Raw genomic sequence first — 24,928 nt, forward strand, 5'->3', positions numbered from 1 at the left:
ATGAATAACTAATAACAATAACTCTCCTGTTTGAAGAGTGATGGCCACTGGCTTATGCCTGAAGTACCATTATGAATATGGCGAGCGCCGGACATATTGCATGTATATGGCCTACATTATGAGACTCTCCTAGCACTTTTACAGACCTGCCGGCTGGCGGCAGTTCATACAATGACTATATATCGGACATAACTTGACAATTACTGCTGCTCAGCCATTTTCAGCTGCCTATGCACGCCCCCCCCCCCCCCCCCCCCTCATTCCATAGCTTGCTGCTTGGAAATAACATCATTAAATAATTCCCGCTGGAAATCAGGCATCAATCTTGTGCAGATTATAGAGTGACCGCTATCTGTGACCGAGGATGCATCTATGCTGACGTCACGGCTGTATGTTGAATTGACACGCTTCAATGCACACTGCTGTCACTTGTGCTCACTTCATTAAATAATCATGTTATTCCTGTAGTTTTGCCACTCAAGTGGTCGCCGGTTGTATTTTGCAGTATTTAATTGAGAGATGTAACTTTATTGTAATGGTAGTACTGTAACGAAAAGAAATTTTTATATAATAAACATTAAATATGATATACATGTTACATTGTATATACTAACAGTAATAATAATATAGCTTATATTTAGCTAGATGACAAGTAGCTATTGCTTTTATGTTATGTAGTGAAAACAAATACTGATGTTACATAACTGTAACCAACATTAGTTAGTATAGCTAAAAATGCATATTTCTGCATCTGTATTAGCTGCAAGGCAAATAAAAAATCCCTTGCTGCTATTGAGTGCATCGTTAAATAAAACATTTCCTTTCTTCCCTTGCTGCTAATAAATTTTTTTAGGTTTCCCATAAGGCTTTTTGTCAATAATTACCAAATGATTAACATTCAATAGCCGATGATTAATAAATCAATGTGATCTAGTGGTAACCGATCTAGTGGTGTTGTAAAACAAAACAAACTAATTTTCATTCAGTAAAAATTTATATTTTTATGTGCTTACTTACAGTAATATGATTGATTTTTTTTTTAATTAACACTCAATAACTACGCTCTTAGATAACCTGTATGAAGTTTAAGCCTTTGAATAAATGTAATTGTTGGCTAAAAAAAAATCATATAAATTATACTTCATATTATCAAAAGATTTCCAACTGACTTTGTTGTACACTGTACCTTGATAAGATGGAATAATCGTTTTATTATAAATCTTTCAGGCAAACAGAATAATGAAAAATTTATTCTTTAAAAGCAACGTCATCTGCCAATTTGTGTACCAATGCTTGAGATTGGTGTGAAGTTTAGTAGACCTGTGAAAATTGTCTATTATTATACACTGAAGATTGTAATGTAGCACATCCATCTTCTGCTTCAGCAAGCATCAATAATCTATAAAGAATGAGGCGCATTTATAACAACTGGAAATAGCCAGATTGATGCAGTGTATTATGTGCCCACCTATTTCTATACTGGAATCTAGTGAAAAAAGAAAAGAACATTTGCAAGAATATGATAAGACTGTAATAAAGATATTATCTTTCTTTTTATATATTCTTAATTGCATATTCTTCTCTCTTTTTTTTCTTTGTTTTAGTTTCTCTTTTTTTTCTTTTTTAATTTGTTTTATTTATTTATATTTGTTTTGAGGGGGAGGGTTGGTCATGTAATAGAAATGTTTTGAAAAAGCTTGTCTTTATATAAAAATTAAATCATGATTATTCAACTAAAGGCATAATTACATTAATAAACTTCTATTATCTGAAGCCATTGTGTTATATATATATATACTAGCCGCCATTAATAACGCAATTTCCTTTTGTCAAAATAATATACGTTCCGGTTGGACTTCGTTGACGCTATTCGTCAATGTACATGGTACAGTGGTACACATTATTTCAGCAGCATGTAAAGGTCGACTTCCGGCCTGTTCCCAACATAAGGGGAACAATGCTAAAAACGCATTATCCGGTAAATCGCGCACACGCAACCACTTAGCGAAATAACACTTTGCACGTGCATTTCCTGATACCCGGGCACACTCAGAACACGCGGGTGGCAATGAGTATCTCACTCCTACACGTTGCCTCGGTTGAACAACGAAGCCATTGGCTTGTTGAATGCCGGAAACTCGCAATTGCGGGTAGCACAACGGTTCCACGTGCACCCGTCAACCATTAATCGGCTCCTCAACCGATATCAGACGACAGGGACCGTCAATGACCGTCGTCGTTCGGGCACACCACGCGTAACGACCAATAGACAGGACCAGAACATACGGTTGCGGCACCTGCGCAATCGGTTTTTGACAGCCGCAAGCACTGCCAGGACTGAAGTGGGAACCAGGGGATGACTCATCAGCGCCCGAACTGTCCGGAGACGTCTTGCCGCAGCACGACTGCATTGCCACCGACCCTACCGTGGCCTTATCCTCCTGCACAGACATCATCAAGCAAGACTCTTATGGGCCAGGAATGGTGGGCATTTGCGACCCAGGAGATGGCGAGATGTCATCTTCTCGGATGAATCGAGATTTAACGTGAGTGTCACGGACAGACGTCATTCCATTTACCGCCGTCGTGGAGAACGTGTCGCGCAGGCCTGTGTTCTGGAGAGGGACCGCTACGGGGGCGGCGGAGTCATGGTTTGGGGTGCCATCAATGCTGACTTCCGGTCCTAACTCGTGGTGGTACAGGGAAACCTTAATGCGCAACACTACGTCGACAACATCCTGCGGCCGGTTCTCCTCCCATTGATGAGACAGCATGGCGGAAACAGGCTCGTCTTCTAGCAAGACAACGCTCGGCCGCACACTGCCAGGCGTACACAGGCGTTTCTTCGTGCCCACCATGTCACTGTGTTGGACTGGCCAGCAGTTTCCCTGGACAAGAACCCAATAGAGCACATGTGGGACGAGCTGGGACGTCGTGTTCAAAACCAACCGAATCCACCACAGAACTTCGCTGAGCTGCAGCAGGCATTGCAGCATCACTGGGCAGCCATCCCACGACATGTGGTGAGGCGCCTGTGCATGTCCATGCCTAGGAGGCTGCAGGCGTGCATCGCAGCACATGGAGGTCACACGAAATACTGACCCCCATGACGTTGACATCGCCAGAGACGTTATGTGCGATTCACTGTTGGCGGCTGACAGTGCCAGTCAGATGGGCCAGTGGTTGGTCTCACTGGTGGTATCAGTTTCATTTTTGTGGGATCTCGCATAATAAAATAAACCATGATCATTTCCGAGATTGCGTTTTTATTGCCGCCTAGTATATGTATATATATATATATATATATATATATATATATATATATATATATATATATATATATTGTTACAGAATCATAATAAATTGTATTACCTACCCCACAGAAAAACCAACAACCTTTAACTGTTAATAACATTTTTCATTTTTTGGGATGGCAGGCAAGGAAGAATTAAAAAAAAATAAAAAAATTGTTTGTTCATTTGTTAAATATTTTTTATGGTTGGGAAAATTATTTTGTTATGGGAAAGGAGAAATTTATGTAGTTACTTCACATATCTATTACTGACTTTATATATTAAAAAAGATATTGCATATTCTGACCAGTATAGGATATTCATGGATAGACTGATTGTATTTTTACAGAATATACATTTATATCTTTATAGAATTTCCTGCCCTTACATTTAGAATTGTAATCCAACCTAATTCTTAAATCACTTTTGTTTCAAACTTTATGCTCTTCCTGACCACCATTCATGGCCTTGACCCTTCAGTTGACCTCAACATGTTTGAGCTATGGACCCAGCGAAAGCCACCTTGCAGCTACAACACTCCTGTTTACAAAGCCAGATTGTTTTGTTTCATGTTGTTTTTTATTATGTCTACCACCTGTTTACCCAGTACTGACGACCCCATTTTCTCACATAATGTTTCCATTTGTATCCATTAAATATATTTTCCACAAGTAATTACGGCATTGCCAAATATATTTCATCTCCTATGTGGTAGATCGGGAATGCCATTGTTTACCCACACTGCTGTAGTGTTCCGTTTTCCTGGAGAATAATCCATTTCTTTAGCAAATTATACAATTATACCGTGCAGCACGTGATTCACATTAGTAAAATACATTTACCCAGTGGGCGCTAAATCCTTCAAGGTATATAATGTTGCTACGATTACCCTACAAGCTTCCTTTCATGTGTTTGTACTTAGAGAAATGCCATGTACAGCTGACTGTAGGTTTTCTCTGTGGAATATATTCCAGTAGTACACATAGAAATGAGGTTAATGTCTCAAGATTAACTTTTTATTTGAGTTTTTGTATTAAGATGATGGGCGTGTAGCTCAGTGGTACAGCACTTACCTAAGTCCTGATGTGTCATAAGATTGATTTCTTTCACATTAAAGGACCCCGTTATCGTTTCCCCAATCCCATCCAGTGTTCCTTGACTGGTATGTTAAAGGCTGTGGTATGTGCTGTCCTGTCTCTAGTGAACTACATATAAAAGATTGCTTTGCTTGCTAATTTTTAGGATAAGTAGCCTAAATAGCAGCAGCAGATTTCCTCTCATCTCTAGACCATATGTCAATATAACCATAATATTATGTTAGATTGCAAATAGCCATAGCTAGGATTGATCCCCATCAGTGGGCTATTTGTTGTCTCAGCCTGTTTTCCACAACTGATATAACAAAGACCATGTATGTACTGGTATGTACAATCCTGTTTGTCAAATGATGCATATGAAAGATCCACTGTCTGTAATAAAAAACAAAAGTAGCTCATCGAGTGAAAATAAAAACATGTTAAGTGTGTCATTAAATAAAACATTTCCTTCTTTCTTTCCAAACAGTAACAGTGTAGGTCACTGGGCAGGGTTTCTGCTAGAGGGTAAAACAGGTATGGCGCCATACCCAAAAGTTTTGACAAAATTAATTACTCTCATCATTACTGTATGATTTTCTTAACCCTAACTCTAAACTTAACCCATTTTCTTGACTGTGGTTGCATTCAATTCCATAGTGCCATACCCAAAATTTTCTTTCTGGAAGAAACACTGCTGGGCACTTGCTGATTTGTCATCTTTTAGGACCACCACCATCTGGATCAAATCCCAGATCATATTGGGTGGCATTATAATAAGCAGCAAAGACAATTTTATTTACCAGTAAACATATACAAAATATAGGAGATTAGTAAAAAAAATACTTTTGTGTACATAATATATTGAAACACTATATAAAGTTTATAAAACTTAAGCACTATATTATATACACATTAAAAGAAATCACAACAAAATTCTGTACAAATGAAAAGCGACCATTTTGTTGAAATATTGTAAAATGCTGACATAGACTGGTTCCAAGTAGGTTGTAGGTTGTATATGTCTGCAGTACTTGATAGAGAACCTGATAAGAGGAAGTTGTGTATTTGGTTTCTTGCTTCAGGACAGAGATCCTATCATCACTGGCTTTCCAGGCTATCCTTTTCTAATTTAAGTGTTTATCAAAATAAAACACAGTGAGGTTTCTTTCATCCGGTATTGATAATCTCAATTGCTGGGTTATACTTAGAAATGTAATGTTTTTTCACTGACAATAAATTAGCCATTTTGATCAAAAAGATTCCAGGATGGATTCAGTGAAATTTCCAGCTCAAATATATAAAATATTTGTCTTGGTTTCATCATTCTTGTATGGTGAGAGTTGCCAGTGGAGTTTTATTTTGTGATATGAATAGTATAATGGTCTTGGTTTCACCATTCTTGTATGGTGAGAGTTGCCAGTGGAGTTTTATTTTGTGATATGAATAGTATAATGGTCTTGGTTTCACCATTCTTGTATGGTGAGAGTTGCCAGTGGAGTTTTATTTTGTGATATGAATAGTATAATGGTCTTGGTTTCACCATTCTTGTGTGGTGAGAGTTGCCAGTGGAGTTTTATTTTGTGATATGAATAGTATAATGGTCTTCGTTTCACCATTCTTGTGTGGTGAGAGTTGCCAGTGGAGTTTTATTTTGTGATATGAATAGTATAATGGCCTTGGTTTCACCATTCATTTGTGGTGAGAGTTGCCAGTGGAGTTTTATTTTGTGATATGAATAGTATAACGGCCTTGGTTTCACCATTCTTGTATGGTGAGAGTTGCCAGTGGAGTTTTATTTTGTGATATGAATAGTATAATGGTCTTGGTTTCATTGGCATATCCAGAAGGGAGTCACAAGGGTCCTGTGGATACACCCACCCCCCACCCACCCTGCCCATTTGAAGTGCCCTTTTTATTAATTTTAAATTCATCATGTACAATATACAAAATACAAAATTGCCGTGAAAACATGTCTTAAAGCATGTTTATTTCAAAGTGTTTTTTAGAAAGCATACATTGGCTAATGTAACTTCAGTAAACTCAGACTTGTCCTTTTTAGTATTTTATGATTCACCCTTTACAAAATCCTGGATCCACCCCTGTGGTTTTCATCATTTGACTGCCTTTTCACAGTTTGTTTTCAATTTTACGAATCCTGTTTTTGACTTTAAACATGGGTAACCACATACTTTTACAATTTTTAAACATGTGTCTTTAAGAAAACCAGGCTTTGCAAATTCGGTCCTTTGTAATAGTTGTGTTTTTATACTTATATTTCATTTCACAGTATACATACAATAAAAGTAAAAGAGAAATAATTGAATTGTTTTTTTTTTTAATTTCACTTTTAGTCTGTGGGCCCAACTGAATAGCCTCTTAAAACCCACCCCCACCCCCCACCCCCACACATATATATCTGTAATGTGGCCTGGTTATCAGACTTGCAATTCAGTGGACTTAATCCATTGGACTGCCAGGCTTGTGAGTAAATGATTTTCCCAAACATACAAATGGACTCATTGTTGATGTGTGTTTGAGTGACGCAACCTCTACAACGAGAAATAACATGAGGAGATTAGCCCAGACTTCCTGATGTTGTTGAGATGTTTAGACTTGAGATTTGTGGCTGATTATCTCACTCCGTGCTGCAGGGCATCTGCAATTGCACAGCACAACTTGAAACGCAAGTCTTGCAGAGTTATAAAGAGTGCATCATATTTCAGCAGAGCTTGTTTTTTTATGTTAGAAATAGTTTTCTGAAGTATGTTGCACCTGACATATCTTCATTTGTACCTGGTTTCTTTATCTTATAAGCTTACAAGCTTAAAAACAAAAATGGCAAAGAATATCTGGTGAAAGTTTTCAGAGTATTATTTAATCAGCAACTTTTAGATGTCGGACATATATTACATGTAGTATAGGAAACATTTTGTTCAGTATATGTTAAGATTCACTCTGCAAGTTTCAGAGATCACTAAACAATTTTAAACTGTTAAAAAAAGTAGTTGCCAATCAATTTTGCTATTTAAACAAAATGGTTCCTGTTAGTCCGTAGTATATATGTGAAAGAAAAACAGGTCCCCATTTTATGAAGTGATCTTAACACTAAGATCACCTTGAATGCATAACTACCATATGCACTTGAGGTGACCGTAGCACTAAAATCCCTTTGTATAATGGGCCTCTGATGCCACCATTTTGATTGTTCTTTTCAATAAACTAAAAAAGGGATAGTAAATATCATGGCCATTGATATATAGCACTACAGGTATTTTGAATCTCATCGACCTTTGTTAAGCCGATTGTTGAACATTATTAAAACAGGAAAATTAATTAAATTTTCATATCATTTCAATTTATTTTCATGCTTATATCCAATTAAGTTTCAAGCATGTTGTCCTGGGAACACACACCTCAGCTATATGGGCTGTCTGTCCAGGACAGTGGGTTAGTTCTTTGCGGTTAGTGCGAGAGAAGTCGTTGTAGTGGTCTTACACCTACCCATCGAGTCGTTAAAACTCGCTCTGGGTGGGAGTCGGTATCGGACTGTGAACCCAGTACCTACCAGCCTTATGTCGGATGGCTTAACCACAACACCACTGAGGCCGGTAATTAAATTAAAAATGAATCAAATGAAGAACTAATTGGAATTTGGAAACTCATGTGGACTTAATTTCCACCGAGTTGTACTCTGCAAAATATTAGTGCATGATTTGTGTAAAACACTAAAAGTGCTTACTGCGTAAATTTTAATGAAGTCATTAAAATGAACCAAATGAGACTGCATTTTATCTGGAATTAACCATTTTTGTAAACGGTTGAACAGTATGAGATTAGGTATAGCATATCAGATAGATTGTGTGATGAAATTGCTTCCTTCATTTGGGCTCTGTATCTTCATCTACATCTTCATCTATATCATCGAGGTACAGCTTGCACTAACTGCCAGATAAAACATACGTGGAAGGATTTTTGCAACCTGCTAATGGCTATTATCTCCCTTGAAGCTCTCCCTTGAAGGAAACCACCTTCATGGCTTCTCAAAAAAGTATCATAAAATGTTCTAGCTGTTATCACAAGTGTTTTCCCATTTATTTACTTCACATCCTAGAGTGTGAGTTTTTTATTCTTCAAAGGTTTGGAAACTACAACAAATTAGGGCAAGGAGATAAGAACTGTGGCATTGTGCCAGGTAGATGCAGCGGATGTTTTAAGTATTTGAAATAAAATGTTCTTATTTAAAAAATATGTGGTCTTGCACATCAGTTAAAACTGTTAATTAAATCTGTGAGTATAGGCTGTTGTTAAAACGAAAATAAATATCTGTTCATTAAAAGTAAAACACCTTTTGCATATAGCAATAACCTAAAAAGAACCCACCTGATGCAGTGCTTACCATACAAAACGATGATACAAAATTGTATATTCTTGTGGAAAAAAGTTCCTGTGCACTAAGTAAAATGGTCTCAAACCAAGTGTAAAGTTTTGTAAATGGTTGAAATTTGTTACTTACATACCATATATTCCATAATAATTGTGGAAATCATCTCATAATGTTTACGAATGACCAATAAATAATTTCTTGAATAAGATTTAAATTTTTCCTCTAATACTGTTAAATATACACCTTGTTCAAGAAATGCACAGGAAAGTGGGTTTTTTTACATTTGATACACATGTTTTTTTGTTTTTGTTTTCATTTTGTTTTTTTGTTTTTTGCAAGTACCTATTAATGGTTAATTTGGTTCCCATCCAGTAACGTTCATTTAATGTTAAGCACAAAAACCGGCTAGTGAGCATTTTGAAATGCAGATGTCAAACTTGCCTCTTTTTAATTATGTTAAATGATGCAGTTTTCAACTTGATTATACATGTAATACCAATTTGCGGATTTGTTTTGTTTCTATCACATGCTTGTCATATGCTTGTCATATGATTTATCATATGCTAGTCACATGTTTGCATAACATGGCAAAACAAAGCCTAGCGATGCTATATTATTCATGAAAAGGGCAAGTCACCATCATGCACCTGCAGTTGGTCTTCGCTTTCAAATTGGTCTTTGATATTTAAATCCTCACTGTGTTTCCCTCATCACCATCATCGTTTTCGGTGTTACTCCTATGCAGATGATGCTGTATCATCTTGCAAGGGCGTGGGGACAGGGGGCAAGGGGCAATTTGTTTCCCAGAATTTTTTTAGTTTTTTGTCTACCTGAAGATGACTTATATTACTATGCAGATGTTTCAGCTTTTCCCTAAATATATCAAAAGCTGCAGTTTGTAACAGTAGCGTGATCATAATATGAATGGGCAGAATTGTTTTATTTTCAGTCATGTGTTTGTCACATGCTTATTCATAAGCTAATCACATGTTTTCATGATATGGTAAAACAAACCCCACATATGCAGCATTAATCATCGTCTAAGTTGTGACTATATTTTCTTCCCATCAACTTCATTGATTAACTGCTGTACTTTTCATATTTATTGGGAAAAGCATGGTGGCAGTTGTTTCCCCCAAAAAACATGTGAGAAACTGCCTGCTTAGTATAAAAATGCTCTTTGTATTTACATAGAGAAGACTATATTACTGTGCCCTGATGTTTTTTACTGCACCACCCTCCCCTTAATTTAGACTAGATATGATCCTGTGTATCCTGTATCAACAACAAACCGCCACAGTTTACATCATCTGCACACCAGCTTTCACTCACAAGCCACTGACTGACAACTTACTAATAATATTATTACTAGAAATTTCATAGTAATTTGACGTTCTAGCTTGGGCTCTGAATCGGACACCTCCCCGTACTCACGGCTCTGTCTTACCGATGGGGCCTGCTGCTACTGCTGTCATAGCCGTGTAACTGGTAATCAGTCTGGAGGGAGGGAGTCTGCAACTGGCTGCCAGCTTCCATCGCTTCTCACATACATCCTCCCTGTCAGAGAATCCAAAAGGAAGTCGGTTTAACTTAATTTCCTTTTGCGGTTGTGTTTGAAATTAGGAGAATGCTCATTAAAAAAATACAACCAAGGGCCATATGTGCTGCGGTCTATAGACCATTATCTCTGGGTTGGAATTGTTTATGAATGAAAAATAAATATTGATGTTTAAAGATTATTTCTTTAAAGAAATGAATTCTTAGAAAGATATATATATATAAAGAGGTTATTACCAGAGTGTTTTTCAGTATCGTCAATATCATATATTAGGAATAAAAATGGTATTATGTGAGCCTCTGGCAAGCATAATACATTATTTTTATTCCTAATATATGATACTGACGATACCGAAATATACGAGGGTAATAATCTCTTTATCATATAATCTCAAGCTTAATACAACGTGTTTTTGTAAACTGTACACGCAACTTTAATTCCAGTCCGCCATTACTAGATATTCAAATGACGTAAGAATATGTGGCGCAGTGTATTTTTGAATGGAAATGACGTCATTTTGGATGTCCTTACATCAAAACAAACTAGGGCTTAATGTTTTTTTGTTTTCTGAATGCTGGACAGCTTTCAGTGTCAAATTGCCATTGAAATGTTTTTATTCGATGACTGAATGCATACGTCAATTATGGAGTGTCACACAAGTATGTTTTCTTAAATGTCAATAAACCTAGTGCTGTGACCTTGATTAATTTACATCTAATTTGCAAAGTTATCAAATTCTTAAAGTATGTGATCTTAAAAATTTCACATACTTTGATTACACTGAAAATGTAAGATATTATATGATAAATAAATATATTCCAGTAGTTTGTTGTTTTGTAATTATCCAAGTTGTGAGACATGATCCAGTTTTCATTTTACAGTACCATTAGTTAATTTAAATGTGGCTTTAACAAATGCATAGTAGAGCTTGTACCTGAGACATTACAGGCTTGTTTTCCCCTATCAATGCAAAATCAGTTGGTGATTTTCCAACACAACCTATTTTACATAGGTTGTGATATGTCTTATCCTGTCTGAATGAAAGGACATATAAAAGTTGCCTTGCTGTTAACTGAAATGTCTCACAGGTGCTTAATTTGGGCATGCTTCACAACAGCTTTCTATGATTAGCATGTTAATTTGTCATAAGCATTATGAGATGTGAGCAACTGGTGTGGCCAGTAATGTATTAATTGGCCTTTCATTGGAGAGGGGATGTCTTATTTTCAAAGTTGTGGGGAGCCAATGCCTCCCCCCTCTTCTTTCCATGCCTATGGGTTTTTTAATCATGCTGACTGAAATGAATATTCTGTATTGTTGAAGTGTTACTGACTCTTATTTTGTAAACCATCTGTAGTAATTACTATGGTAGACATTCGATAGCACTTGATTCAGTTATTTACAAAATATCATTAACAAAACATTCCTTTCCTTTAATCATCAAAAGGTATCCACTTTGTGTATGGCACCATCACAAGACAGTTTTGGCACATCATACAACTCTTGCATAACATCTCCAGACACAATGCTCCGACTTTTGGCAGCGTGGCAGCCCATCTGTGGAATGAAAAATCCCCCACTGAAGAACTCTGGTCCCTAATTAAGATTCCTGTGTGTAATGTACCCATCCTGCAAGTGGAGATCTGTGATCAGGAGAAGCGGCATTTATTACTAATGGCTGTATCTGCCGGTGACAAATCTGTGTCAGTGTTGGTGTGGGAGCCAGTGTGTGTGTGGGGGACGCAGGGTGTTGATGAGGTGTCTAATTACCCATGGGGATCCCCCTTGTCACGCAGCCCTGTCTGGGAATGTCATACAACTTGATAGGTTTTATTGGCTTCTCTGTTCCCATTACTCATTCAATTACCGTGGATCATCTGGTGACCCTGATACGTGGAGATGTTATGATGCATTACTACTGCTAGTTACTGCCACACAACTACTGCTTCTGCTACTCCTACTGCTGGTTTTCTCTAAGACTGCATGTCAAACATTATCAAACATTATACTTCAAATGTTTGACATCCAATAGCCACATAGCCTAGTGGTAAAGCATTCGCTTGATGCACAGTAGGTCTAAGATTAATCCTCGTCGGTGGACCCATTGGGCTATTTCTCGTTCCAGCCAGTGCTCCACAATTGGTGTAACAAAGGCCATGGTACATACTATCCTGTCTGTGGGATGGTGCATATAAAAGATCCCTTACTGCTAATCGAAAAGAATAGCCCATGAAGTGGCGACAGCAGGTTTCCTTTCTCAATATCTGTGTGGTTGTTAACTATATGTCTGACTCCATATAACCGTAAATAAAATGTGTTGAGTGCATCATTAAATAAAACATTTCCTTCCTTCCAATAGCCAATGACTAATAAATCAATGTGCTCTAGTGATGGCATTAAACAAAACAGTAGTTTTGGCAAAGGATTAATGGCAAAGGATTAATGGCAAAGGATTAATGGTTTGAACAGATCTTAAGTCCACTGTATGTTCTAATATTATAATATAAATATACAGCTTTTTGGTATACACCTTGTTTATGTTAATGCAGAATATTTGAACACTTAATTAATTAATTAATTAATTAATTTTTTTAAATTTACTTTATATTTATTTATTTGTGTATTTTCAGATTGACTCCAACAGTATAGCTGCCAGAGATGGTCGTATCCGGGAGGGAGATCAGATTTTACAGGTAACAGTCGCATGTAGCTTGGACAACACATAACAATAATGTAAAACCTGTGTACATTATATGATTAACTGTCAAATTATTTAATCCAAAATTGATTTGTCTGCTTACTCTACTTACACTATCAGCTATAAAACATACACATAAATATGTTAATTTTGGAGTGGGGTTTTTTTCTGGGGGGGTTTTCAAGGTGCTGAGTTGGTGGATGAATGTCATATTTTTCAAATCTGTTAATAAAGTGTTATGTACCTTAATTTTAATAGCCCTTTTTACATCTACAAATGTATCTTGTTCTTTTTTTTTAATTGTTATATCAGATATCGTTGCTTCTGATTTATAATGAATAGATATTTGATATTTAGTGTTTATTTTCCTCAGATAAATGGCGTAGATGTACATAACCGTGATCAGGCCATCAAACTGTTTTCTGCCAACTCCACCGACACGACCCTCCTGGTGACAAGGCCGCAGTTACAGGTACATTTTACACTACATTCTTCATTTCTTCATAACTCATTCTGAAAATGATGTCCTAAATTTGATGGCAAACAAAAGATAGGTTATGCAAAATGAGATTTTCATGAAACGATCGTTTCTCACAGTTTTCAGAGCGCAGTGCAGAATACATAGCACTTGTCACTAGTCACTCATAGAGGGGCTAGATGTAGCCCAGTGCAGAATACATAGCACTTGTCATTAGTCACTCATAGAGGGGCGAGATGTAGCCCAGTGCAGAATACATAGCACTTGTCATTAGTCACTCATAGAGGGGCGAGATGTAGCCCAGTGCAGAATACATAGCACTTGTCATTAGTCACTCATAGAGGGGCGAGATGTAGCCCAGTGCAGAATACATAGCACTTGTCACTTGTCACTCATAGAGGGGCGAGATGTAGCCCAGTGCAGAATACATAGCACTTGTCACTTGTCACTCATAGAGGGGCGAGATGTAGCCCAGTGCAGAATACATAGCACTTGTCACTTGTCACTCATAGAGGGGCGAGATGTAGTGCAGTGCAGAATACATAGCACTTGTCATTAGTCACTCATAGAGGGGCGAGATGTAGCCCAGTGCAGAATACATAGCACTTGTCATTAGTCACTCATAGAGGGGCGAGATGTAGCCCAGTGCAGAATACACAGCACTTGTCACTTGTCACTCATAGAGGGGCGAGATGTAGTGCAGTGCAGAATACATAGCACTTGTCATTAGTCACTCATAGAGGGGCGAGATTTAGCCCAGTGCAGAATACATAGCACTTGTCATTAGTCACTCATAGAGGGGCGAGATGTAGCCCAGTGCAGAATACATAGCACTTGTCACTTGTCACTCATAGAGGGGCGAGATGTAGCCCAGTGCAGAATACATAGCACTTGTCACTTGTCACTCATAGAGGGGCGAGATGTAGCCCAGTGCAGAATACATAGCACTTGTCACTTGTCACTCATAGAGGGGCGAGATTTAGCCCAGTGCAGAATACATAGCACTTGTCATTAGTCACTCATAGAGGGGCTAGATGTAGCCCAGTGCAGAATACATAGCACTTGTCATTAGTCACTCATAGAGGGGCGAGATGTAGCCCAGTGCAGAATACATAGCACTTGTCACTTGTCACTCATAGAGGGGCGAGATGTAGCCCAGTGCAGAATACATAGCACTTGTCACTTGTCACTCATAGAGGGGCGAGATGTAGCCCAGTGCAGAATACATAGCACTTGTCACTTGTCACTCATAGAGGGGCGAGATGTAGCCCAGTGCAGAATACATAGCACTTGTCACTTGTCACTCATAGAGGGGCGAGATGTAGCCCACTTGTCATTAGCAGAGGGGCGAGATGTAGCCCAGTGCAGAATACATAGCACTTGTCACTTGTCACTCATAGAGGGGCGAGATGTAGCCCAGTGCAGAATACATAGCACTTGTCACTTGTCACTCATAGAGGGGCGAGATGTAGCCCAGTGCAGAATACATAGCACTTGTCACTTGTCACTCATAGAGGGGCGAGATGTAGCCCAGTGCAGAATACATAGCACTTGTCACTTGTCACTCATAGAGGGGCGAGATGTAGCCCAGTGCAGAATACATAGCACTTGTCACTTGTCACTCATAGAGGGGCGAGATGTAGCCCAGTGCAGAATACATAGCACTTGTCACTTGTCACTCATAGGGGGCGAGATGTAGCCCAGTGCAGAATACATAGTACTTGTCACTCATAGAGGGGCGAGATGTAGCCCAGTGCAGAATACATAGCACTTGTCACTTGTCACTCATAGAGGGGCGAGATGTAGCCCAGTGCAGAATACATAGCACTTGTCACTTGTCACTCATAGAGGGGCGAGATGTAGCCCAGTGCAGAATACATAGTCACATAGAGGGGCTGATCCCAGTGCTTGCACTCACTCATAGAGGGGCGAGATGTAGCCCAGTGCAGAATACATAGCACTTGTCACTTGTCACTCATAGAGGGGCGAGATGTAGCCCAGTGCAGAATACATAGCACTTGTCACTTGTCACTCATAGAGGGGCGAGATGTAGCCCAGTGCAGAATACATAGCACTTGTCACTTGTCACTCATAGAGGGGCGAGATGTAGCCCAGTGCAGAATACATAGCACTTGTCACTTGTCACTCATAGAGGGGCGAGATGTAGCCCAGTGCAGAATACATAGCACTTGTCACTTGTCACTCATAGAGGGGCGAGATGTAGCCCAGTGCAGAATACATAGCACTTGTCACTTGTCACTCATAGAGGGGCGAGATGTAGCCCAGTGCAGAATACATAGCACTTGTCACTTGTCACTCATAGAGGGGCGAGATGTAGCCCAGTGGTAAAGTGCTCACTCGATGCGCGGTTGGTCTGGGATCGATCCCCGTCGGTGGGCTCATTGGGCCATTTCTTGTTCCAGCCAGTGCACCACGACTGGTATATCAAAGGCCGTGGTATGTACTACCCTGTCTGTGGGATGGTGCATATAAAAGATGCCTTGCTGCTAATCGAAAAGAGTAGCCCATGAAGTGGCGACAGCAGGTTTCCTCTTTTATATGCACCATCCCACAGACAGGATAGTACATACCATAGCCTTTGTTACACCAGTTGTGGAGCACTGGCTGGAGCGAGAAATATCCCAGTGGGTCCACCAACGGGGATCGATCCTAGACTGACTGCACATCAAGGACTGCTTTACCACTGGGCTACATCCTGCCCTGCATGTCAAGTAAAGCATCTGAAATTCATTGTGTTCAGTGGATGGCATATCTTACTGTAGTCATGTATTACCATGGTGATGTATGATTCACCTAAACCACATAGTCTCCTTGATCATATGTTGCACAAATTTAAGATGTGCACAAATTGTTTATCAAGACATATATTTGGTACCGGTTTATCCTTAGTGAAAGTTGGGTAATATAATACACCATTGCAAACAATATACATCAATTGATTAATATTATTTAACCAAGCAATAAACATTAAAGAAATAATGAATCATAAAATTGTGTTTTAACATAGATGAAGGGGTGGGATGTAGCCCAGTGGTAAAATGCTCGCTTGATGTGCGGTCGGTTTGGGATCAATCCCCATCGGTGGGCTCATTGGACTATTTCTCGTTCCAGCCAGTACACCAAATCTGGTTTATCAAATGCTGTGGTATGTACTACCCTGTCTGTGGGATGGTGCATATAAAAGATCCCTTGCTACTAATCGAAAAGAGTAGCCCATGAAATGGCGACAGCGAGTTTCCTCTCTCAATATCTGTGGTCCTTAAACATTTGTCTGATGCCATATAACCATAAATAAAATGTGTTGAGTGCGTCAGTAAATAAAACATTTCTTTCTTTCTTTTTTATAAAAGATCCCTTGCCACTAATTGAAAAATGTAGCAGGTTTTCTCTCTAAGACTATTTGTCAAAATTACCATGTGTTTGACATCCAATAGCCGATGATTAATAATCAATGTGATGCCATTAAACAAAACAACATAGTTAAAAAAGGACATTAATTATAACTGTTTGAAGGACTACCTAACAGAGCCTGTAATACTTCACTCTGTCTCCGTTGAGAGGATGTGACGCCATATAACCATAAATAAAATGTGTTGAGTGCATCGTTAAATAAAACATTTCCTTCCTTCTTTCCGTTGAGAGGATTTGAACCAAAGACACTTCATGCCAGTGCTCTATGAACTGAACTTAAGGCATACCATACATACCTGCACTAGTGAAGGTGAAGGCCAGAGGGATCACTTTATTTCCCACTTAATTAGAACTCCTCTGCGTTCAGATTTATGTAGGAAGATATTATTGCTTACATGTGTTGGCTAAAAGACATATTACTTCCTTCCTCCTTATCATTTGTTTTTAAATGACATCATGATAAGATTTATCTGTGACACTTAAATGAAATCAGATGAAATGTAAGGTTGTTATTTTATTTTCAGACAGATTTTATAACTGTAATAGTTTACTTTTCCCATCAAGCATCTAATTCGTTTCAACGTTTTGGACTAATGGATGGGGGAATCTGTTTAATGGGTTTCAGTATATGATGTATTCGTGAAATGGCAAAAGAATGTATGAGAAAGAACAAATTTCATGTCATCCGTTTAACATTGTCATTAGTCAGAAATTAGCTCATAGTCAACACATTCATACTGAAATGTGTACACATGAATGAATACAGATGGATAGATAGCTGGAAAGACAAACATAAATGTAACCAATGCAGACACATACATATACACACATACATAAATGTAACCAATGCAGACACATACATATACACACATACATAAATGCCCATCTCTCGTCATTTCCATCCATCCATTCTTCCTTTATTTCATCCATCCATCCATTCATCCAATCATCCACCTCTATCCATCTGTCCATTCATCCATCCAATCATTCTTTCATCCATCCATCCATTCCTTTCATCCATCCATCCATCTGTCCATCCATCCCTCCATCCACCCACCTACCCATTCATACATCCATGCATCCATCCATCCATCCATCCATCCATCCATCCATCCATCCATCCATCCATCCATCCATCCATCCATCCATCCATCCAACCAACCATCCAACTGTCCAACCATCCATCTGCCCATCCATCCATCCGTCCATCTATCCATCCCTCCCATCCATCCATCTATCCATTCATCCAGATTGTTTTCCTATGTTTGTTGGTGATTCAAGATGTGCTAACCACATTTGCCTGATGTCACTGGTAGTTGAGTGTTGTTGTCAGTGCCTGGATCAGGGCCCGGTTTGGATCTTGTTCTTTGTGTGAGGAAGCCAAGCCAGAAAAGTTCATGAAATGTTAGATCACTACCAGGTGCAGTGTGGACAAACGTTTAGCCTTGGAATGTCTGTAGTTTTGTTTAACCCATTCTACACATGGCCATTCACTTCAGACTTGTAACATGATTTTTGGCCCATGTTAAAACTGTATCATTGATGAAAATTACAGTGTAGGATTTAGAATCTACATTTTTTTTAATGAGCTTTTTTATAAATAAAAAGTTGATATGATAAGCTGTTTTTACATAAAACGTTGTTTGTTGGATTTGAAACAGTTATTTGTAAATGGCAGATGTAAAGGAAAAAGAAAGGAAAATGTGTTTATTGACACATCAGCACATTCACATTACATGGTTATTCAATGCTTAACACACAAGTATTTTAATATCTGCTTTTGTGAGAGAGAGAAAACCCATTGCTGCCACACAAGGTACTCCTACAAAAAAGCAGCAAAGGATCTGTTATATGTCTATTGACATAGGCAGGACAATACATACCATTACCTTTTATTTACCACTTATTGGACCCTGGATAAGACTGGAAGAAAATGGAATAATCAATAGCAGTTGATCCTAAGGTTCATCACACAAGCGTTCTACCACTGAACTACATCCCATCCTAACGTGGTAATGCAGGATTTAAAGTGAAAGTCATTATACTAGGTTTTAAAACAAAAGTTATAATGCAAGATTTGAAATAAAAGTCAATGAAGGATTTAAAATTTGTATAATTCATAAACCTTTTTAAAATAAAAGTTGAGGTCTGGAATGTTTTGGGGGTTTATTGTTTGTTTTTTTAACTCAGAATGAACTGTTTAAGTATTAGAAATTGCAGGGACAAATTTTGGAATAAATGTTTTGAATTTGGACAAGGTGTGGTTATATATCTGGAATAGTGTTCAACAATAAAAGAGAGAGAGAGACTAGTTGGATGTACTTCAAAGTGGCATTACTGTATTATATTATAAACATTATTTTGAATCATTTTCCTCTTTCAGTTTTTCTTGCCATCTATAAAAACACATTTACAACTATAATACTACACTTTCCATCAAAAACATATTTTCATGAGTCATTTGCGGAATTTATTCCACTCACCTGTTGATGAAAATTAAACATTGGGGAAAAAAAATCAGTTTCCTTTGAATCTGTTTTATTACTATCGGGCATGCTGAGAGATGTGTGGATACATTTCTAGTTTTTATCACCAAGGCGACAGAATGAAAACATCTTGGAATATTGCTTACATTGTCGATATTGCTACTGAACGTTCCATGCACGCCAGTCTTATCTCTTTGAAGAAGATCATGTCTGGATGAATTTTCATGTAGCATTTTTCATATGGTGGAACTTCGTGTAAAGAGATCTTTGTGAAATAGTTTACCGCCTCTCATGAAAGAACAGCTAGATATGTTCATCATGCATATAGACCGGCCTCGGTGGCGTCGTGGCAGGCCATCGGTCTACAGGCTGGTAGGTACTGGGTTCGGATCCCAGTCGAGGCATGGGATTTTTAATCCAGATACCGACTCAAAACCCTGAGTGAGTGCTCCGCAAGGCTCAATGGGTAGGTGTAAACCACTTGCACCGTCCAGTGATCCATAACTGGTTCAACAAAGGCCATGGTTTTTGCTATCCTGCCTGTGGGAAGCGCAAATAAAAGATCCCTTGCTGCCTATCGGAAGAGTAGCCCATGTAGTGGCGACAGCGGGTTTCCTCTCCAAATCTGTGTGGTCCTGAACCATATGTCTGACGCCATATAACCGTAAATAAAATGTGTTGAGTGCGTCGTTAAATAAAACACTTCTTTCTTTCTTTCTTTCATGCATATAGTAAATTTATCTGTATTAAGGATTATTTTTTTTAATTAAAGGTAGAGTACTTACCTGAGGTGCAATGGATCATAGCATTGATACCCCACAGTGAATTTGTATGGGGCTCTCAGGTCTCTGAAAATTGCAAGAGCGATTATTTTGTTTGCGTGTTGCTCGTGCAAATCTAATTTGCATAACCTATTTTTTGTTCACGCAAAATTTTGAGCACCATTTATTTGGATATAACGGGTTACACAAAAAGGAAATGGGTTACCTGGATTTATTTCTGCGTAACCGATAAATGGATCAGGCAGATTTTAAATTCTCAGAGGCCTGGGTTTTCTGCCATCCCTTTCAGTTCCCCATGAGTCGTATATAAAAAGCTGTGGTATATGCTATCCTGTCCGTGGGATTATGCTTATAATGCTATGCTGCTTTTCAGTGAAAATAGCTTGTGGGTTATTTCACTCATTGTCTAGACCACATTTTGCAATAATCATATGTTAGACACCAAATAACCAAAGTTTAAAAATGTTTTTAGGTGTTACTAAATAAATTTACTTTCCTTTACTTTGCTGGTACATTAAGTCACTTTAAGTGCTTAAATGACTTTAATAGACATGTTTTCACCTATGTTTTTACACTAAGAAAGATAATATTTTGTGGGGGGTTTTAAAAGTTATGTATCAACAAATACATGATTCATATCATTCCCAACATTCTTGGTACTTCCTATAGAGCATCATGGAACTTATCTGAGATGTCTTGGTGTAAATTGCATCTAGTACCTACATAAAGCTGATATTTCTGATGCCTGGAAGTGGAAGCTCAGACAAGAAACATAATATATATATTAACTTTATTATGGTGGAATATTTGGCTATCTTGTCATCTCTGTTTGGTAGTCTCTCTTTTAGAGATCATAGTCTTCACTGGAGTTTTTTGCCAACATTCCTGTGAAATGTACTCTAGGGATTCTAACAGCAAAGGAAAGGAATGTTTAATGACACCTCAGCACATTTTAAACTATGTGGTTATTTCAACATTTCGTTCAGAGAAAGAAGAGGTAAAACCCACTGCTGACACCAGACCTGGTGCTTATAAAACTTTTAAAGTCTAGACTCCAGACTCTTAACAGTAATGTCATGGCAACACCATACAAATTATATGTGTGTGATGTCATTAGAGATTCAGTCTGGACTCTAAAAGATTTATAAGCACGGGCTCAGACTATTGCAGCAATCTGTTGTATGCTCTTTACTATAAATAAAACATACTATCGTTTTGAGTGATGGCACACTGGCTGAGATAGGAAAACTTCAAGTCCATTAAGGGTGATCAAATCTTTGACCATTAATCACCCACTTGGTGAGTGCTCTACCACTGTGCTACATTTGCATCTGTCCCTATGGATTCTAACAAACAGCTTTTGTTAAATATGTTCTTAAATTGGATTAAGATATATAGTACTTATAAGAACAACATTTGGTCTAGAGAATTGGAAAACAAAACTGCTCCCTTTTAAATACATGTAACAGCAGGGGACTTCTTTATTGTGCTTTACTGTAGATTGGGAAAGAACTATACACATTTCACATTTATACATTAGAAATATTGGTTGGAATGGAAAACAACCCGGAGGGTTAGCCAAGATGGACTGATCTTATGAGTCATCACGGTGCATATGACCTTAATTTCTACTTCAAAGCTATATCCTTCTCAAACACCCAGAAATAAATATTGATGATTTATTGGAAGTAATTAACACAACACTTTACAGCTTCATATTGATTGCATAATTATATTCTTGCATGTGGACAGTTGTAACAAGATATTCTTCTAAATGAGGAAATTTGTAACACGATCATTATTATTATTATTTTATGCATGGACATTTGTAACATGATAATGTTCTTCTCTATACATTAAATAATTTCTATAATTTTATTAGTTTATAGCTTTGTCATGCAGTTTGGGTCAGTTGCAAGGGAATTACTGGTAGCCATATAAAAATGTATAGAGCATATTTTGAAAGGTGTATGATCACCATGCATTTATTTTAGATGAGTTTGTCTTAAATGTGGACAAAAAAAAAAAGGTGTGCATACAATCCTGCAATTATTGCCCATGGCAGTCAGCAATGCCATGGAGTTTTTAATTATCTACGGGACTTTTGTGCTCTGGACTATATATTCAAAATGTTTTTTGCCATAGACATTTTCTTCATTGCATGGGTTGGCATAGCAAAACATCTGCATTTATCATAAATTATTAAATATATTCATGGCTTTTTAGAAATGTTATTGATGATGCAGGGATAAAATTTCTTTTATAATTTTCGTCCATAATCATTGTCCAAAAGATGAGAGGTTTTCAATCTGGCCAGTAATGACTTTATTCCTGCTTTAATTGTTTTCATTGCGGGAGGGAGTTTGTGCCGAGTCAGACGGCAAATGGTGAGAAAGCGGTGGTAATTACAGCAGACAGACAGACAAGATCAGGTGGATGGCCCGGCACTCTTTGATCCGGGCTTGTGGTGATAAGCATTCTTTGATCATCATCAAAGTGTGATAATGCAAAGATGAGTACTTGCCACTGTCAATTTGTCTCAGGCCATGATGGTGCTCTGGCGTGGATTTATTACAAAGTGTTTTCTGCATGCTTGAAAATTAAAACAATAAAAACAAACTGTAGGGTATACATAAATATATATGTATGTGGCCAAAAAGGTGTCTAGAAGTAGTTGTTCATTCTGACATGCCGTATTTTAAACCTGATATTTTAAAGTTTTTACATATTCTGTATCTACTTTGTTTTTACTGATATGGCATGATGAAATTACTTAAGAGAAGCACATCAGTGTAATTTCAGAACCATAGTTCATTACTGTACATTTTCATGGATATTTGTGATTTCTGGTGGGGGGTTTCCTGGAATACATTAAATATTGATGTAATGACAGTTTTACTTTCTGTCAATCCTCTGTGTTGTTTTGTATTCATTAAATGGTCACAATTATTTGCGAAGTATTTTGCCGTCAATTTTTACAAAATCTTTTCTGTATAATTGATAATAAAAACGTCATACAGCGATGGTGCTCTCGTGTTGATTTTTACTAAATATTTTCTATATGCTTAACAATGAAAATAACAATATAGGTTAAATATCATAAATGCCAATGATGGTGCTCCTCTATGGATCAGTTAGTTTTTCTTTATACTTAAATCAGTAAAATTAAATCAATAAAATAATAAAAATAAACAATAGGTCAGAAATTGTAGTCACATGCTCTGTTCTAGATTTATTATCAGTAGAGTGTTTTAATCAGTTGGTTAAATATAGATACCAATGGTGGTTCTATGTTGTGAGTTAGGATTATTGTCAAGGTTTTTTTCTTCTGCATTCTTGAAAATTAAATAAAGTCAACAAATTACATGTTAAATATCATAGATACAAACTATGGTGATTTACTGTGGATTTATTACACTAAGTAATTTTTGTGTAGTAGAAAATATAAAATAAAACAAATTCAGAGTTAATTATAATGGATATCTACTGTTTCTTTGGTTATTTACAGAATGTTTTCTGCACACTTCAAAATAGTAAAAATAAAAACACTGAGGATTAAATATCAGAGATTACTTGAGAACACTCATGTTTATCTCATATTAAGTGGTCAGACACTTAGTGCGTTGATAAGAATGAAAGAATGTACTTGGTACATAAATCGTGCTGCCAGAGGTTGCCAGTGTGTCGTCATGGAATTAACATGGGCTTCCCCTAAGGAAATCCAGACAACTTGTTTGGTGCCATCTAACCTGACTTTGTTACAGCATTGTCCATTAGTTCCAGTCACACATTGTTGACCCTGTAAAGAGAAAGGCGCCAAACAGAATCAATTTATTGGAAGATGTAATCATTAAGGGATGAAGACAGAGTGTGTGTTGTTATACTGATGTTGGGTTTTTTCCCTCAAAGTCATGACTTGGGGTGCTTTTGAGTTGATGTTGGGGTTTTTTGTTGATTTTTAAATATTTTTTTTATTCCAAGCTTCATTAGGTTCATTACTGTTCAGACTGTCCTGTCATGATTTTTCACTTCTTGAGGAGCATGTGGTGCCATAGGCACCAGTACATGGGGCCCTCTGAGGGTTTTTATGTCAGGTTTTGATGGAGAAGAATCATTTCATAAATTACTAGCATCAGATAGAAGTTACATTTCCAGTGTGACGAGTTACAGGATCTCAATCCCTCAGTGTAGTGTACTGGTGTTGTATTATTTCCAGTTTCAAACAGTGCTTCACAACTGGTATATCAAGTGGCATACATGTAGTTGTGCTATTCTGTATTGGAAAATGCTTCAAAAGATTCTTTGCAAACTGAAAGGAGTAGCTGTCAGTTTCTTCATCTAAATCCAGACATCTCATTTATCATAAGTTAGACACCAAATAGGAGTTAATTGATCAGTGTGTTTGGAAATCATTTAACAACCATGTGGAGATACATTTGCATTTACAATTCTTATATATTTCGTATGGGTGTATTTACAGTAAAAAATAATGAAATTGATTAAAATTGATTAATGCCCACTTAAATGTCATTGATTTTGAAATTCGGTGAGGGGTTATCTGTCCTTGCTTTACATGTACAGATGGTGGATCTACATAAGTTCTGTACAAGCACACAGTATCTGGTTATGAGAATCATTTTGTTTGTTTTTAACAATCTTGATGCCTCCCCATACTTTAATATCACTTAATGATTTTGCAAACTCGGCAGGAATTAGCCGCCCTTACTATACATGTACAGAT

The 24,928-nt window shown here is 37.6% G+C and overlaps 1 protein-coding gene across 1 annotated transcript in view; it reads left to right on the top strand.

Annotated features, from left to right (window-relative positions):
• Positions 1 to 24,928, top strand: part of LOC121367896 (E3 ubiquitin-protein ligase PDZRN3-like) — a 351,336-nt gene that overhangs the window by 306,778 nt on the left and 19,630 nt on the right. Inside the window, exons 7-8 of the mRNA XM_041492344.1 lie at positions 12,942 to 13,004; positions 13,383 to 13,481. Coding sequence (XP_041348278.1) covers positions 12,942 to 13,004; positions 13,383 to 13,481 — 162 coding nt within the window. The remainder of the gene's footprint in view (positions 1 to 12,941; positions 13,005 to 13,382; positions 13,482 to 24,928) is intronic.

The sequence above is a fragment of the Gigantopelta aegis genome, chromosome 3 (assembly GCF_016097555.1).
Source record: "Gigantopelta aegis isolate Gae_Host chromosome 3, Gae_host_genome, whole genome shotgun sequence".
In the NCBI taxonomy this organism is placed as follows: domain Eukaryota; kingdom Metazoa; phylum Mollusca; class Gastropoda; order Neomphalida; family Peltospiridae; genus Gigantopelta; species Gigantopelta aegis.